The sequence below is a fragment of the Dendrobates tinctorius genome, unplaced genomic scaffold, assembly GCF_039654945.1.
Source record: "Dendrobates tinctorius isolate UK_male_01 unplaced genomic scaffold, ASM3965494v1 ptg000032l, whole genome shotgun sequence".
NCBI classification, from domain to species: domain Eukaryota; kingdom Metazoa; phylum Chordata; class Amphibia; order Anura; family Dendrobatidae; genus Dendrobates; species Dendrobates tinctorius.
The window spans coordinates 41783792-41796642 of NW_027361700.1; the positions used below are offsets into that span (position 1 = coordinate 41783792).

Consider the following 12851-nt stretch of genomic DNA (forward strand, 5'->3'; position numbering starts at 1 on the left):
CAAACCGAGCATCAGTATGGGGAAGAAAGGTGATTTGAGTGCCTTTGAACGTGGCATGATTGTTGGTGCCAGAAGGGCTGGTCTGAGTATTTCAGAAACTGCTGATCTACTGGGATTTTCACGCACAACCATCTCTAGGGTTTACAGAGAATGGTCCGAAAAAGAAAAAAAAAACAGTGAGCGGCAGTTCTGTGGCCGGAAATGCCTTGTTGATGCCAGAGGTCAGAGGAGAATGGGCATACTGGTTCGAGCTGATAGAAAGGCAACAGTGACTCAAATTGCCACCCGTTACAACCAAGGTAGGCAGAAGAGCATCTCTGAACGCACAGTGCGTCGAACTTTGAGGCAGATGGGCTACAGCAGCAGAAGACCACACTGGGTACCACTCCTCTCAGCTAAGAACAGGAAACTGAGGCTAAAATTTGCACAAGCTCATCGAAATTGGACAGTAGAAGATTGGAAAAACGTTGCCTGGTCTGATGAGTCTCGATTTCTGCTGCGACATTCGGATGGTAGGGTCAGAATTTGGCGTAAACAACATGAAAGCATGGATCCATCCTGCCTTGTATCAACGGTTCAGGCTGGTGGTGGTGGTGTCATGGTGTGGGGAATTTTTTCTTGGCACTCTTTGGGCCCCTTGGTACCAATTGAGCATCGTTGCAACGCCACAGCCTACCTGAGTATTGTTGCTGACCATGTCCATCCCTTTATGACCACAATGTACCCAACATCTGATGGCTACTTTCAGCAGGATAATGCGCCATGTCACAAAGCTCGAATCATCTCAGATTGGTTTCTTGAACATGACAATGAGTTCACTGTACTCAAATGGCCTCCTCAGTCACCAGATCTCAATCCAATAGAGCATCTTTGGGATGTGGTGGAACGGGAGATTCGCATCAGGGATGTGCAGCCGACAAATCTGCGCCAACTGTGTGATGCCATCATGTCAATATGGTCCAAAATCTCTGAGGAATGCTTCCAGCACCTTGTTGAATCTCTGCCACGAAGAATTGAGGCAGTTCTGAAGGCAAAAGGGGGTCCAACCCCTTACTAGCATGGTGTACCTAATAAAGTGGCCAGTGAGTGTATATATATATATATATATATATATATATATATATATACACATATATATGTATTCTATGTGTCTATATCTATTCTTTCGTTTGTGTTATAAAACCTGTCATAGGGCTCCATTATATGTCCATTTTGCAAGCCGGTGAGAAAATCTCGCCATACGGATGCCATACGGATTACATACGGATGCTTACATGCGCAAAATACGTGACCGCACCTTGCTTACGGATGACCTACGGAGCACTGTTTAGGGGTCATTCATCCGTATTACGCCTGTAAACTACGGACCGTATTTTGCGTTGGTTAGTGTGACCCCGGCCTAACTTACATGCTACTTTCTGGAGGATACAGGATACAGGACCCCATTGTCCTGATGTATGAGGCATTCAGAGATGTCTACACAGGGCATCATTGCTGCTCCTCAGCTGGCATCGCGGGCCGTATGTTGGGCACCCCAATGTAGAGAATATAATACTGTGCGAAACTGGAGGGGCAATAGTATAACCCTCATAGATTAATAAAGTCCAGCTAATGATATGCAGCTTACAAAGTGTAAACAGGTATCATGATAAATAAGTTAAATGAACTAGCAAAAAGGCTGCAATATGACATATAATATATAATGGATGATCCAATATTGAAACTCTTAATACATCTGCTGAGCCACGGATAATCAGAGATACTGACCCTCATAGGTAAGTGAGCTGTTACCGCTAAGGCAAGATACACCTCCGTGTCTTCGTTAATAGATACATTAAGGCTATGGTCACATTATCAGTATTTGGTGAGTTTTTTACCTCAGTATGTGTAAGCCAAAACCAGGAGAGGGTGATAAATCCAGAAGTAGTGACGTGTTTCTATTATACTTTTCCTCTGAACGTTCCTCTCCTGGTTTTGACCACACATACTGAGGTAAAATACTGACCAAATACTGCCAAGTGATTTCATGTTCCCCCTTTAGTAAGCAGAGCACCTGCCACTGACACGCATTACACCTGCAGAGATTTTTCCATAGCGGTGACACCTGCAGAACCACTGTCATGGCTTTGATCTGCAGAACATCTCCCCCGTCCCTCCCTCGGATAGCTTGAATTCTTGCAGGGCTTTCTACAGCTGCTTTTGGCCCTGTCCTCCTCATTGACATAACTAAGTGACGCTGACAACCCGCAGGCGCAAGTTTACCACAGTTCGCGGAGGTTCCTAGTAAACACTTAGTGCCCCGAGCATCTTATGTACCTGTCTTTTTCACACCCTCTGCAGGAAACCTACATTTTTAGACCTCACACACTGACATAGACTCGTATTAATGCCATGGAAACACAAATAAATATGTATTATACACATACTATATATTTAAAGCAGAGCTGTATAATTTTTTGGAAATGGAGCAAAATTAGAAGACACTAGGTGCTCACAATTACTCTAATGTTGATCACCGGCAGCGGTGCCCCAATGAGATTTGGGGGCTATAACCATAAAGAATCCTATATATAACCCATATAATCAGCCTGACTCAGCTCATTCCCTTCCTTGATGGACTCCCTTATCCAGAGGTAGAAAGTTGGGAACTGACTCAAGTGTCGGGCAAATGGCAGGAAGGTGGAAATACAGTACATACCAGGTTCCTTTGTACTTGGTGGTAAAAATGGCCACCAGAACAGAAGCCCTATTTGGATATTTGCTGGAGGTTCTCTCTCTACTATGTATATCATGAAAATTCATAGATTCTTAATGTAAAATAGCAGATGAAGATGAATTTGAGACTTGCAAGTCTCCCAATAAAATCATCTGAGGGATAGGTGATAGTAGACCATATAATGGAAGATTACCCTTCACCTTCCGTTGCCCCAGGGCACAGATCATCTAAACCTTTATCTGGCCCTGACAGAGAAGCTAAAATGGTGATGCCCCCCTCCTGTTCCTGTCTTAGATGTGTACTGTCAACACCACTGCTTGTCCCATTCATAAAGACAGATGGTCAGCAATAAAGCAAGCATTAGTGGCTCTGTAATGGCAATTAAGCCTTCACTATTGGCTTTGAGTTGTACCTTTTTCCTAATAAGACACTGTTTAAAGCATTTCAGTAAGCAATCAGAAATCAGATTTTATGAGGTTTAGGGTAAACAAATTCATTAAAGGTAGAGTTAATTATTAAAAGGTCAAAATATCCCTCCAGAGTACCGGTAATCAGAGTGGCCTGACTGGCCCATCTGCTAGACCTTGTGTATGGTGTGTGGACTGAACTGTTAGGTTCCTACCCCTGAAGATACAAATCACATCATGTGTGTAGTGTCCTGCGTCTTTTGTTTGTAATGTATAGTAATGTATAATGTAAGATATGTAATGTTAGTAGTGTACAGTATAGGGTAAGACATGAGTTAGGAATTTGGACATAAGGTAGGTAGTATAGATAGTGACTGTAGTTAGGTAGTGACGATAGGGTAAGAAAAGAGTTATTGTTTCGGACTAGCCCTTAGTGGGAAGGGCTTAGTGATAGGGCTTACTGTAGTTAATCACATAGGGAGAAGTTGAAGTTAAAGTAGGAAGTGTCTGTGAGGAGTGCTGACGTTTTGATGGGCTACTAAAAAAAGCAGACTTAGGGACAAGGAAGTAGCCATACCTAGAACTGACCGAAGATGAAATAGGTTAAAGGAGTCCTTGGATAGGACGACGTGTCACAAGAAATCTTGAGCTTGATAAACGTTGAAGGTAACGCATCTAAACAGAACTGAGTTTGTGAGATTAGTGGGGGTCCCGAGCGTAAGATCCAGGGCGCCAGTAGTGGATGAAATGGAACATCGAACTGTTGAGCAGGTAGAGCAGTGTTTCTCAATTCCTCTCCTCAAGACCCACCAACAGATCATGTTTTCAGGATTTACATTCATATTCCACATGTGGTGGAATTATCACCTGGGCAATACTAAGTAGAAAAATCCTGAAAACATAACCTGTTGGCGGGTCTTGAGGATAGGAGTTGAGAAACACTGAGGTAGAGAGACTCACCGATCAGGACAGTGGCGACAAGCTAGGCTGTGACGAAGCAGGGCGAAACAGTGTGCTTCACTGGCCCTGGAGTAGACTACAGTGGAAGGAAACCGCATGTGTGAAAATGCTTTACACTGGGAAGGGAACGTCCATATAACTTTTTAGCCGCTACCCCATGTATATAACCCTTGCTAAGTTATTGTTCATTAAAGACTATGTTTTAGAACGGGAGTCTGCTTTATTGAACTTTAAAACCTATTGTCCTGGCCAGCCAACACCATCGGTTATATTATAGGTGACCTGCACGGGCGCAAGGCCCTCACAGCCCCATCACCAACACCCAGGCAGGACCCACTCTTTCATGTAGCGCACCAGGGGTATAACTGGAGAAGGCGAGTACTTTGCCCGATGCGAACGCCTCACACCATGCTACACTTGCATGGACATACCTAGGGTGTAGCTATAGAGTGTACCAACCACACACGGCCCCCACTTCCTGTGGAGGCCTAAAAAAACACTTCTGTCAAATAATAAGACATCAGTACCTTAAATAGCATATGTTAGGTGAGGAGGCCTGTTACAGATTTTGCATTGAGGTGCAAGACCTTCAGGTCTGATGATGACCTCATGAGAAGCTTACAATGAAGGAGGCACTGATATAGTTTACTATAGTTTTGAGTTATATGACTTAATTCCGTAATCCTGTAAATGTAATCTAAAAAACTATATGTTATTGATCAGGAACCATAGCAGAACAATTGGCATTAAGAGTCTATGCGTATTGTAGACAACTGCTGCAGCACCCACTGTGTGTCTGTTCTTGAACCTGAGTAGAAGTCCCGATTTTGAGGAATGTAAGTCTATTCTATTTATCGGATCCGTGATTGTTACTTGTTACCACTACAATTACCATTTTTGTTGCCACCTTATTTCAAGGCCAAACTACTATAAAAGCTGAGATATATTTAATAGAATTTTCAAAACGGGAAAAAAAATAAAGGTGGCTATACATATTAGATAGCTCTAGGCAAAGTCAGCCAATTTTGTTGGCATCAACAGACCATCTAATGTTTAATGTGTATAGAGGTGTTACGATTCTTCATTGAAAGTAGATGATAAGGTGTTTTGGGGAAAGAAGGAAAGGGCATGTGGGATTTCAACATGCCTGATCCTTTTGTTTACACAGAAGCTAATGCACCCCTTAAACAAATTGACCAATTTCATTAATAAAGGATTTAGGATTGGGGAAGGCCTCTGAGCCAAAAACCAATGGTTGGAACCTGGATCCTTCCTGAACCCCACTCACAGCTAGGTATAGAAGTTGGAGACATAAAGCATGACCCTCTCCACAGTCTACAGGAAGAGGGGAAAGCCAAGCCAGTGGCTCCTTTAGAGAAAGGAAGTAACATATGACCTTGTGTGACCATAGTGGTTGAGGTTCCACTGAATGTATCCCATGTTTCCTCATTTAAATGTAGCATTCACTGTATAAAATAAACTACATTTTTGTCATGGATCACTGGATTTTTCTACATGTGGAGAGGTAGAGGTGTCATGTGCAACATCTTCTTGCACATGACACTTTACCTCTCCAACTGTAGAAAAGTTAATTTAAAGGGCCAGGTAATTGGAAAGGGTTTCCTTGTTCTTAATTGCCCAGAAAGACGTTCACTGAAGGTTTCTGAATCAATCTGAAAAATAATTAAAAACAAGTCTACACACACACAAACAAGCCAGTGTAGACACGCACCAATTCACATGAGCGCCCAATTAAACACACGACCAGGCATGTAAGTAGACACAATGTCCAGGACACACAGATTCTTTACGTATGTAGTGGCTTGGCTAGATTTAAGATACAGAGCACAAGAATGATTAGATGTCATCTGCAGGCCTGTTATGTACACACCTTTATAGTGGCGGTGACTAAGCGTATGGATCCAGTCACCTGTTGTGTGCACAAGTACACTGTATAACAGTGGTGAAAGAAAGGCTTATAGTTAGCTGAGCGTGTAAGATGCTGCAGAGCTGCTCTCACGTTAAGTACAACTCATATTGATATAACATCAGGGTAAATGGGTTGTCTCATCTTTTTAAATTTCTAAAATTGCAAAGTGATTGTAAAAACAAGCAACCTTGTAACTTAAGGGCCTGTCACACTAAGCGATATCACTAGCAATATCACTATAACGTCACTGGTTTTGTGACGCAGCAGCGATATTGCTAGCGATATCGCTATGTCTGATACTTACCTCCGACCAGCTCCCCCACTGATTATCGCTGATCGCGCGAGAACAGGCTGGACCGTTTCTCATTGTCAGCTTCCTGCTGGGCTTCCTGTGGTGCCGACGAGCGACGCGTGGACGCGGGCGGGAGGACATCAGGATCGCCTCGTCTGACAGGTAAGTAGCGACCCCCGTCCCCAGCGATGTCGCTGGTGAGATCTGCCTGTGTGGCAGCTCACTAGCGACCACTTAGCGATGCACCAGCAATCCTGACCACGTCATATCACTGGTCGGGATCGATGGTGCATCGCTAAGTGTGACAGTACCTTTATCTCTTTAAAAAACCTGCTCATTAACTGGGTTACTGGCCACCTCTGCAGACTAACAGTGGTGACCGGTCTCCTAGGCAATGAGCGCATTTGCAAACTCTGTGCTACAGAGCTTCTACACGATACTCTGAAACTGGCTGTATCCAAACAGCTTTAGTGTATCCTACATTTCTCAGATGCTTCAGAAACAAAACTGCCTCTGCATGCTGCATTGGCTTGCGCACAGTCTGGTGCCAGCACATCAACCATGCTGTTGTGCAAATCATGAGGAGCGCACCACCTCCCACAACACAGGAAACATGAAGGCAAGGTAGTGGGGTGCTCCTGAAGATTGAAGATTTGACAACCCTGTCTAACTCAAAGAGCCCAGTGCACAGGCAATGCCGATCCAAACAGTAAAATGACAATTCAGCATTGCTACATCTGTAGAAACTGCTTCCATCCACAGAACTATCATATTTTTTGTATATTAAATTAGTTTACATATAGTACAGGGTTTGGTTTATTCTGTATTTCATGCACATTTGTTATGTGCATGTGTTACTATGCTATTAAGATTGTATACCTGGGACTAGCAGTGTTTGTGTTGTGTCCCCAGCACCATTTCTGACAGGTCTACAACTTGTCATAGAGTTTAGGGAGGAGTAATTAGCAGATTTTAGGATTGTTATTTTAGGCTGTTTGATGTTTGACATAAGAAAGTGAAAGCTCAGATAGACTGGGGAAGCAATAGCCCAGAGTTGTCTGGCCCAGTACCATACCAATTCCGAAATGACCAAACCAAAGGAAGCTGCAGCTAAGAAAAATAATAGTATTAGCTAACTAAACTGTCAGAGAACACCTAATGGGGCTCTCATTCTATATGATAAACTAGGGTTAATTTCCTTGGGAGTCAACATGCACAACCAAAGACTTTTTTGACATGTCAGGAAACCTACTTGAAAATGGTAATAGCATAAACATGTCAAAAATGTTTCTTCTGAATTACTAGGCCATGGCAATGCCAATCAAGAAATATTAGAGCTGTTGACACTTTTTGAGCAATTCAACATTCTAGTCAAATGTGTACATACCATACATTTTCTAAAAGACACCAGATTCTAGAGGACCAAGCCCTGTTTGGCCTCATCACTTATTTTAGATCGCATGGAGAACCTGTGCAGAGCTTCTCTCTATAGGGTCTACATTGTTAAAAATCAACAGTGGTGAGTCAGTCCTAGGGACTTGGAAAGGAAATTTTGGTCAAACAAGCAATAAATCCACATGTGCCATGTAGTAAGGAATGTGGTGAAGCCAACTAGATGGAACCTTAATTCAGTGTCTACTGTGACTGTGACTGTACCTCATTTCAATGTACCTTTCTACCATAAACTATCCCAGAATGGACAAGCATCAGGGATGTCCTAGTTCTAACTGAAGACCATGTCAATCCAAGTCCAGGCCACATGTTAAGGTTCCTCCGTATCCATTCATATGGAACATTTTTCATGATCCTATCTTTTTTTCCGCACCTTTTCTTCAGTGTCATTTGCTCAAATGTGTAACTTTTTTTTTATAATTGATGCTACTCATGCGAAATGACCCATAAACAAACATAATCAGCTTCACATTCTTTAAATAATCAACATTCATAGCATCATTCCAACAAATGTCACTTTTGAAATACTCATTTCATCTTACACAACACAGTACATTAGAAGGACCTCACTCCATACTGAGGCCTCAGTGATTTGTTACAAGGCTTTCAACAAACTCAAATTATGCCCTACCTGTCAAATTTGAATGAAAAGCCTAGCTGAACCAAATCCAACTCTAAATTACTGACCTACTTGAGTTTATCTAGTAATCTATTCCTCTCCCTATATTATGACAAGATCCAACTCACCAAAGAAGACCATGAGTATTTAGATAATCATGAACATGACAATGGGATTCATACAGAACAACCGGAGAAACCCCACTATGGTCACCAAGAGTTTACCAGAAGACCAAACTGGTTCCACAATCATCTCATCCGAGACATCAACTAAGTGCATATTAAAGTACATTAAAAAGATTAACAATGGTTTTTATACTTTGGAAATCCCATCTGACTATGGACAACATAGTGCAGATCTAATTTATTGTTTGTAGTAAGATGGATTTAACTAAAGAAGAGTTAAAATTGAACTATAAAATATAAACTATGGATTTTCAATGAACCCTCTGAAGAACAACCTAACTCTTTCATTATTACATTTTGAAGGAATGCTTCACTGTGTGTTACCAAGTCCCATATAACTTTCTTTACCCCTAAGGCCCTGTGCACACGGTGCGGTTTCTACTGCGGATCTGCAGTGGATTTGCCGCTGTGGATCTGCAGCAGAACTGCAGGTGATGTACAGTACCATTATAGCCAATGTAAAAAAAAAAACGCTTATGCACATGCTGCGGATATTTCCGCGGAAAAAAAAAAGCAGCATGTCACTTCTTTTGTGCGGTTTTGCTGCAGTTTTCTACCTGCTCCATTCTACAAATCCGCAGGTGGAAAACCGCACAAAAAATGGCAGTAAAACCGCAAAAAAAAGGGAAGAAATCCGCAGGAAAAATGCAGGTCATTTGACCTGCGGGTTTTGAAAAATCCGCGGGAGGATCCGCACCGTGTGCACATAGCCTAAAAGACACAACTCAATAACGCATATAGTGAAAGTGTCATGGATCCCTATGGGACAATATCCCCGCTGCCAATATATAATCCACTATTAAATCTGAAGGTTGTTTTAAAGATGTAGATCAGGGTTTTATTATTTCATTTTGATCAGAAAGATTTCTTGAATACTTTTGTGTTAATACTAAACCTATTTTCTTTGACGGTACCTAAAATAACACTGTCTATGGCAAAATTTATCAAGCATAAGGCACAATGAACAACTCCTAATTGAGACCCTCACTGAGTGAGAACATCAAAAACACTAAAAAAGGCCACCTAAATATCTTCCAAAAACACCTCCTTGACACACCATCCATTGCGAATGCTCTACTCGTGTTCATAAACCACCACCTTGGCCTGTATCCTTACCATCTCTACCAACCCGTTTCAAAAAGTTACAACCCAAATCCTATCCTCATTCAAAGCCTATCCCGTGAAATCTCGGACACAGCCTGCCAAAATTCACAGCTGCCTCCTGGAACTTCCCATGCAGAGAAAACCATCCCGTAAATGACTTCCCACCTACACTGGCACAGTTTGTACATGGATGGGACGCAAAGAATTTTAACTGAAGATGGGTGCTGCAGTTATTGACTGTGTAAGTCCATGTAATTAAGTAATGGTAAAGAGATTATGGAAGTAGACCACAGAGCTTGCACTCATCAAGTTATTACAATTGGAACTATACAAATTAGGAAATTAGACCCAATGAGGTTTCAATCTAGACCAAGTTATTACAGATGAGAGGAAAAAGAGCTGGCACTTTAGACTGGGAAATTATACATAGTGCTATATATGGGAAAAAGAAGCAGACCAGAAGAGCTTGTACTCTACATTGAGTTAATACAGAAATAACTATGTAGAGGAAAATGAAGAAGACCAAAAGAGCTGGCACTTAAGAACAAGGCTATTATAGTTGGTGCTATGCAGGAGTAAAGGGAATAATCCAAAGAGCTAGCACTCTATTACTGAAAAAAATGAATGAAACCTTAAGAGTGTAAAAAGATTGAATCCACTACATAAGGAAGGGAGTCAGACACAAGAGCTTGCACTCACTTATGCAGACAAGGATTTGTAGGATAGGTGCTATGAAGAAGATTTAGTCAAAGAGCTAGCACTCTACCGGAAGCTATAATATACTGATATTATACAGGAGCTACAAAAGACAAAATGAAAAAACCCTGCTATAATTAAATAAGTAAAACGCAAATGTGCATTTAAATCAATGCTTTTTGGCCATGTGAACATGCGTTTATATGCTGCATGTGTACCAACTCAAACCAAGCTCAATTTTTGTGTTTTTTCTTTGATATTATACAGGGTATGAGGAAATAAGGAATCAGATCCAAAGAGCTTGCAATGACATGACTCTGCCTGAACTCTATTGGGTCAACCAAGTTTGCTTCCTGACATAAAGACCATGAAAATGAGCAGAATATAGACGGAAAGGAGACTGTGCGGAGGAACAGGAGATAAGCAGAGTGACAGCTTCCATGCACCAACTAACTCATTGATATATTCCATTAATGGATTTTTACATAGGGAGGGGGGTTGAAAGGTTTGGGACTGTCTTCTGGGCTGAAGGGCATGCATTGTGCAGCTCCTGCTGAAATCCGAGTCTGTAGGGTTTTGTGTGCGCAGTAATAGGAAGGTAATTATCCACCACTGCATTATCTACGAGCCAAACCCTTACACACTGCAGAACTGGGCTAGTATGGCTCCCAGCAATACATCACGACATAAAACACATGATAAATAGTCTCCAAAACCTATAACACAGCTGGCATAAGACAAGAGCAAAGCTTAGCCTAGAAGAACACTTCTGGAAAGAGGGACAAGGATGTTATCATCAAGTCCAGATATTGAAGCACTATACGAAACCCCCCAAAAAAGTGCCACGCGATCTATAATGATATTATCTCCATATAATATATGGAGCTGGGTCCGGTAATGAATGGTGGCGCACTGGTCCTATAGTGAGGATGCACTTACTATGCTGCATAGGATGACAAGCAGTGGAGCGTCCATTCTCCTGGTCCTATAGGGCTGATGGCTGTGGAGTGATAAGCAGATGGAGAATGCAGAGACTCAGCTACACCTGCCCCTAAAGCTTTGACAAGCCATCCCCTTCTGTTTAAAGAAAACCTTCCCCTTATAGCTGTCCTCCCATTAGCTGTAAGGCCATCCCATTGACACACAGCATCGCTCCCTCCCATCCAGGGAAGCGATCCAACAATCAACGACTGGTTGTCAGGATTGGATTTAGGGAATGATGTTTGGAGCTCAGCCCCGAAAACACTTAACTGCTAATTATTTAAGAGGAGGCGCAGCGTTTTCCTTTGTCCCTCTGCTGATCCTCCTGTGTGCATTTTGCTGCTCACACATGGGGTTTGACAGGAAGAATGTGTGCTGGGCAATGTAGAATAATGCCATACAGTACATATTACTGCCTAGGGGTGCTGGGCCCAAGCCATAGAAACTGGGGCGCACTGGGTGATTAATGAGCCAGCTGGCTTGGTGGCAAATACATGCGAGTGCCCTGAACTTGTGCAGAATTACATCAATTATTGTTCTAGTGGTGCTGCGAGCACATGGCACCATGGGATCTGTAAAAAAAAAAAGGATTTCAAATATCTTCATACCATTATATATTGTGTACGTGCATCCTACCCCTTCTCCAGGTGCCTTGGTGTCCACCCACTGTTTGCCACAAGGCCGTCAGACTTCATGAAATAGATTATAAAGTAAATGGGCGCACTACAGTGATTTACATAGAGGGGTAACGAGTGTCGGACTGGGGTGCCAAGGGCCCACCAGTGACTGACTTTGAGGGGGCCCACTTTTCACATACATACAAATATTACACTACCCTTGTTCACAAATGTAACTATATCGCTATATAATAATAAACTGGGTAGTTTGGTTAATGAATGATGATGAGATGCTGCTTTTTCTGTACAGAGTAAATCAAGTGAATTATGCCAAGTACTATCCATAAAGTGGGGTTGGGGCCCAGATCTGCACAGGGGCCCACCGGGGGATTCCCCTCTTACCCTATGGGCCAGTCCGAGCCTGGGTAACGTGAAGCTTGAGGGTCCCAATCCAACTATCAGGGGTCATTTATAGCATTGGTCTTCTCATACGATCCTTTTGGATCTTTTATAGGCGACCCCACAAACTGATGAAGAGACACTTCCAAAGATCCCAATAGACAGTCTTTGGAATCCATTGCGTCTGAGCATTAGGAAATTAGACAGCAAGCAAGGTAGGTATAATATAACCAGGCAGATATGCCATTCAGAGGTCTGGGAAAACTGGGAAAAACTAGTTGGCTACAGCCCTGATAGACGAAGTCATATAACTATTTGCAGGGGATCTACTGCTATATTCCTGCCACTCAGAAGTTTGGGAAAGCTGGGTGAAAACGCTTCCCAAGGGGATGGATGAAATGTAAACTGCCTGCAACTACCGAAGACTTTGCAAGCGAGATCTTTTGGAGTGCAAATTATAATTGTTCCCAGTTGTCCAGGGAATATAGTGCTG

General features: G+C 42.4%; 1 protein-coding gene across 3 annotated transcripts in view; it reads right to left on the reverse strand.

Annotated features, from left to right (window-relative positions):
* Positions 1-11422, reverse strand: part of NGFR (nerve growth factor receptor) — a 97120-nt gene extending 85698 nt beyond the window's left edge. For all 3 annotated transcript variants that reach the window (XM_073572831.1, XM_073572833.1, XM_073572832.1), the window contains exon 1: positions 11301-11422. In XM_073572831.1, coding sequence (XP_073428932.1) covers positions 11301-11336 — 36 coding nt within the window. In that variant the 5' untranslated portion in view covers positions 11337-11422. The remainder of the gene's footprint in view (positions 1-11300) is intronic.
* Between the last annotated feature and the right edge of the window lie 1429 nt (positions 11423-12851).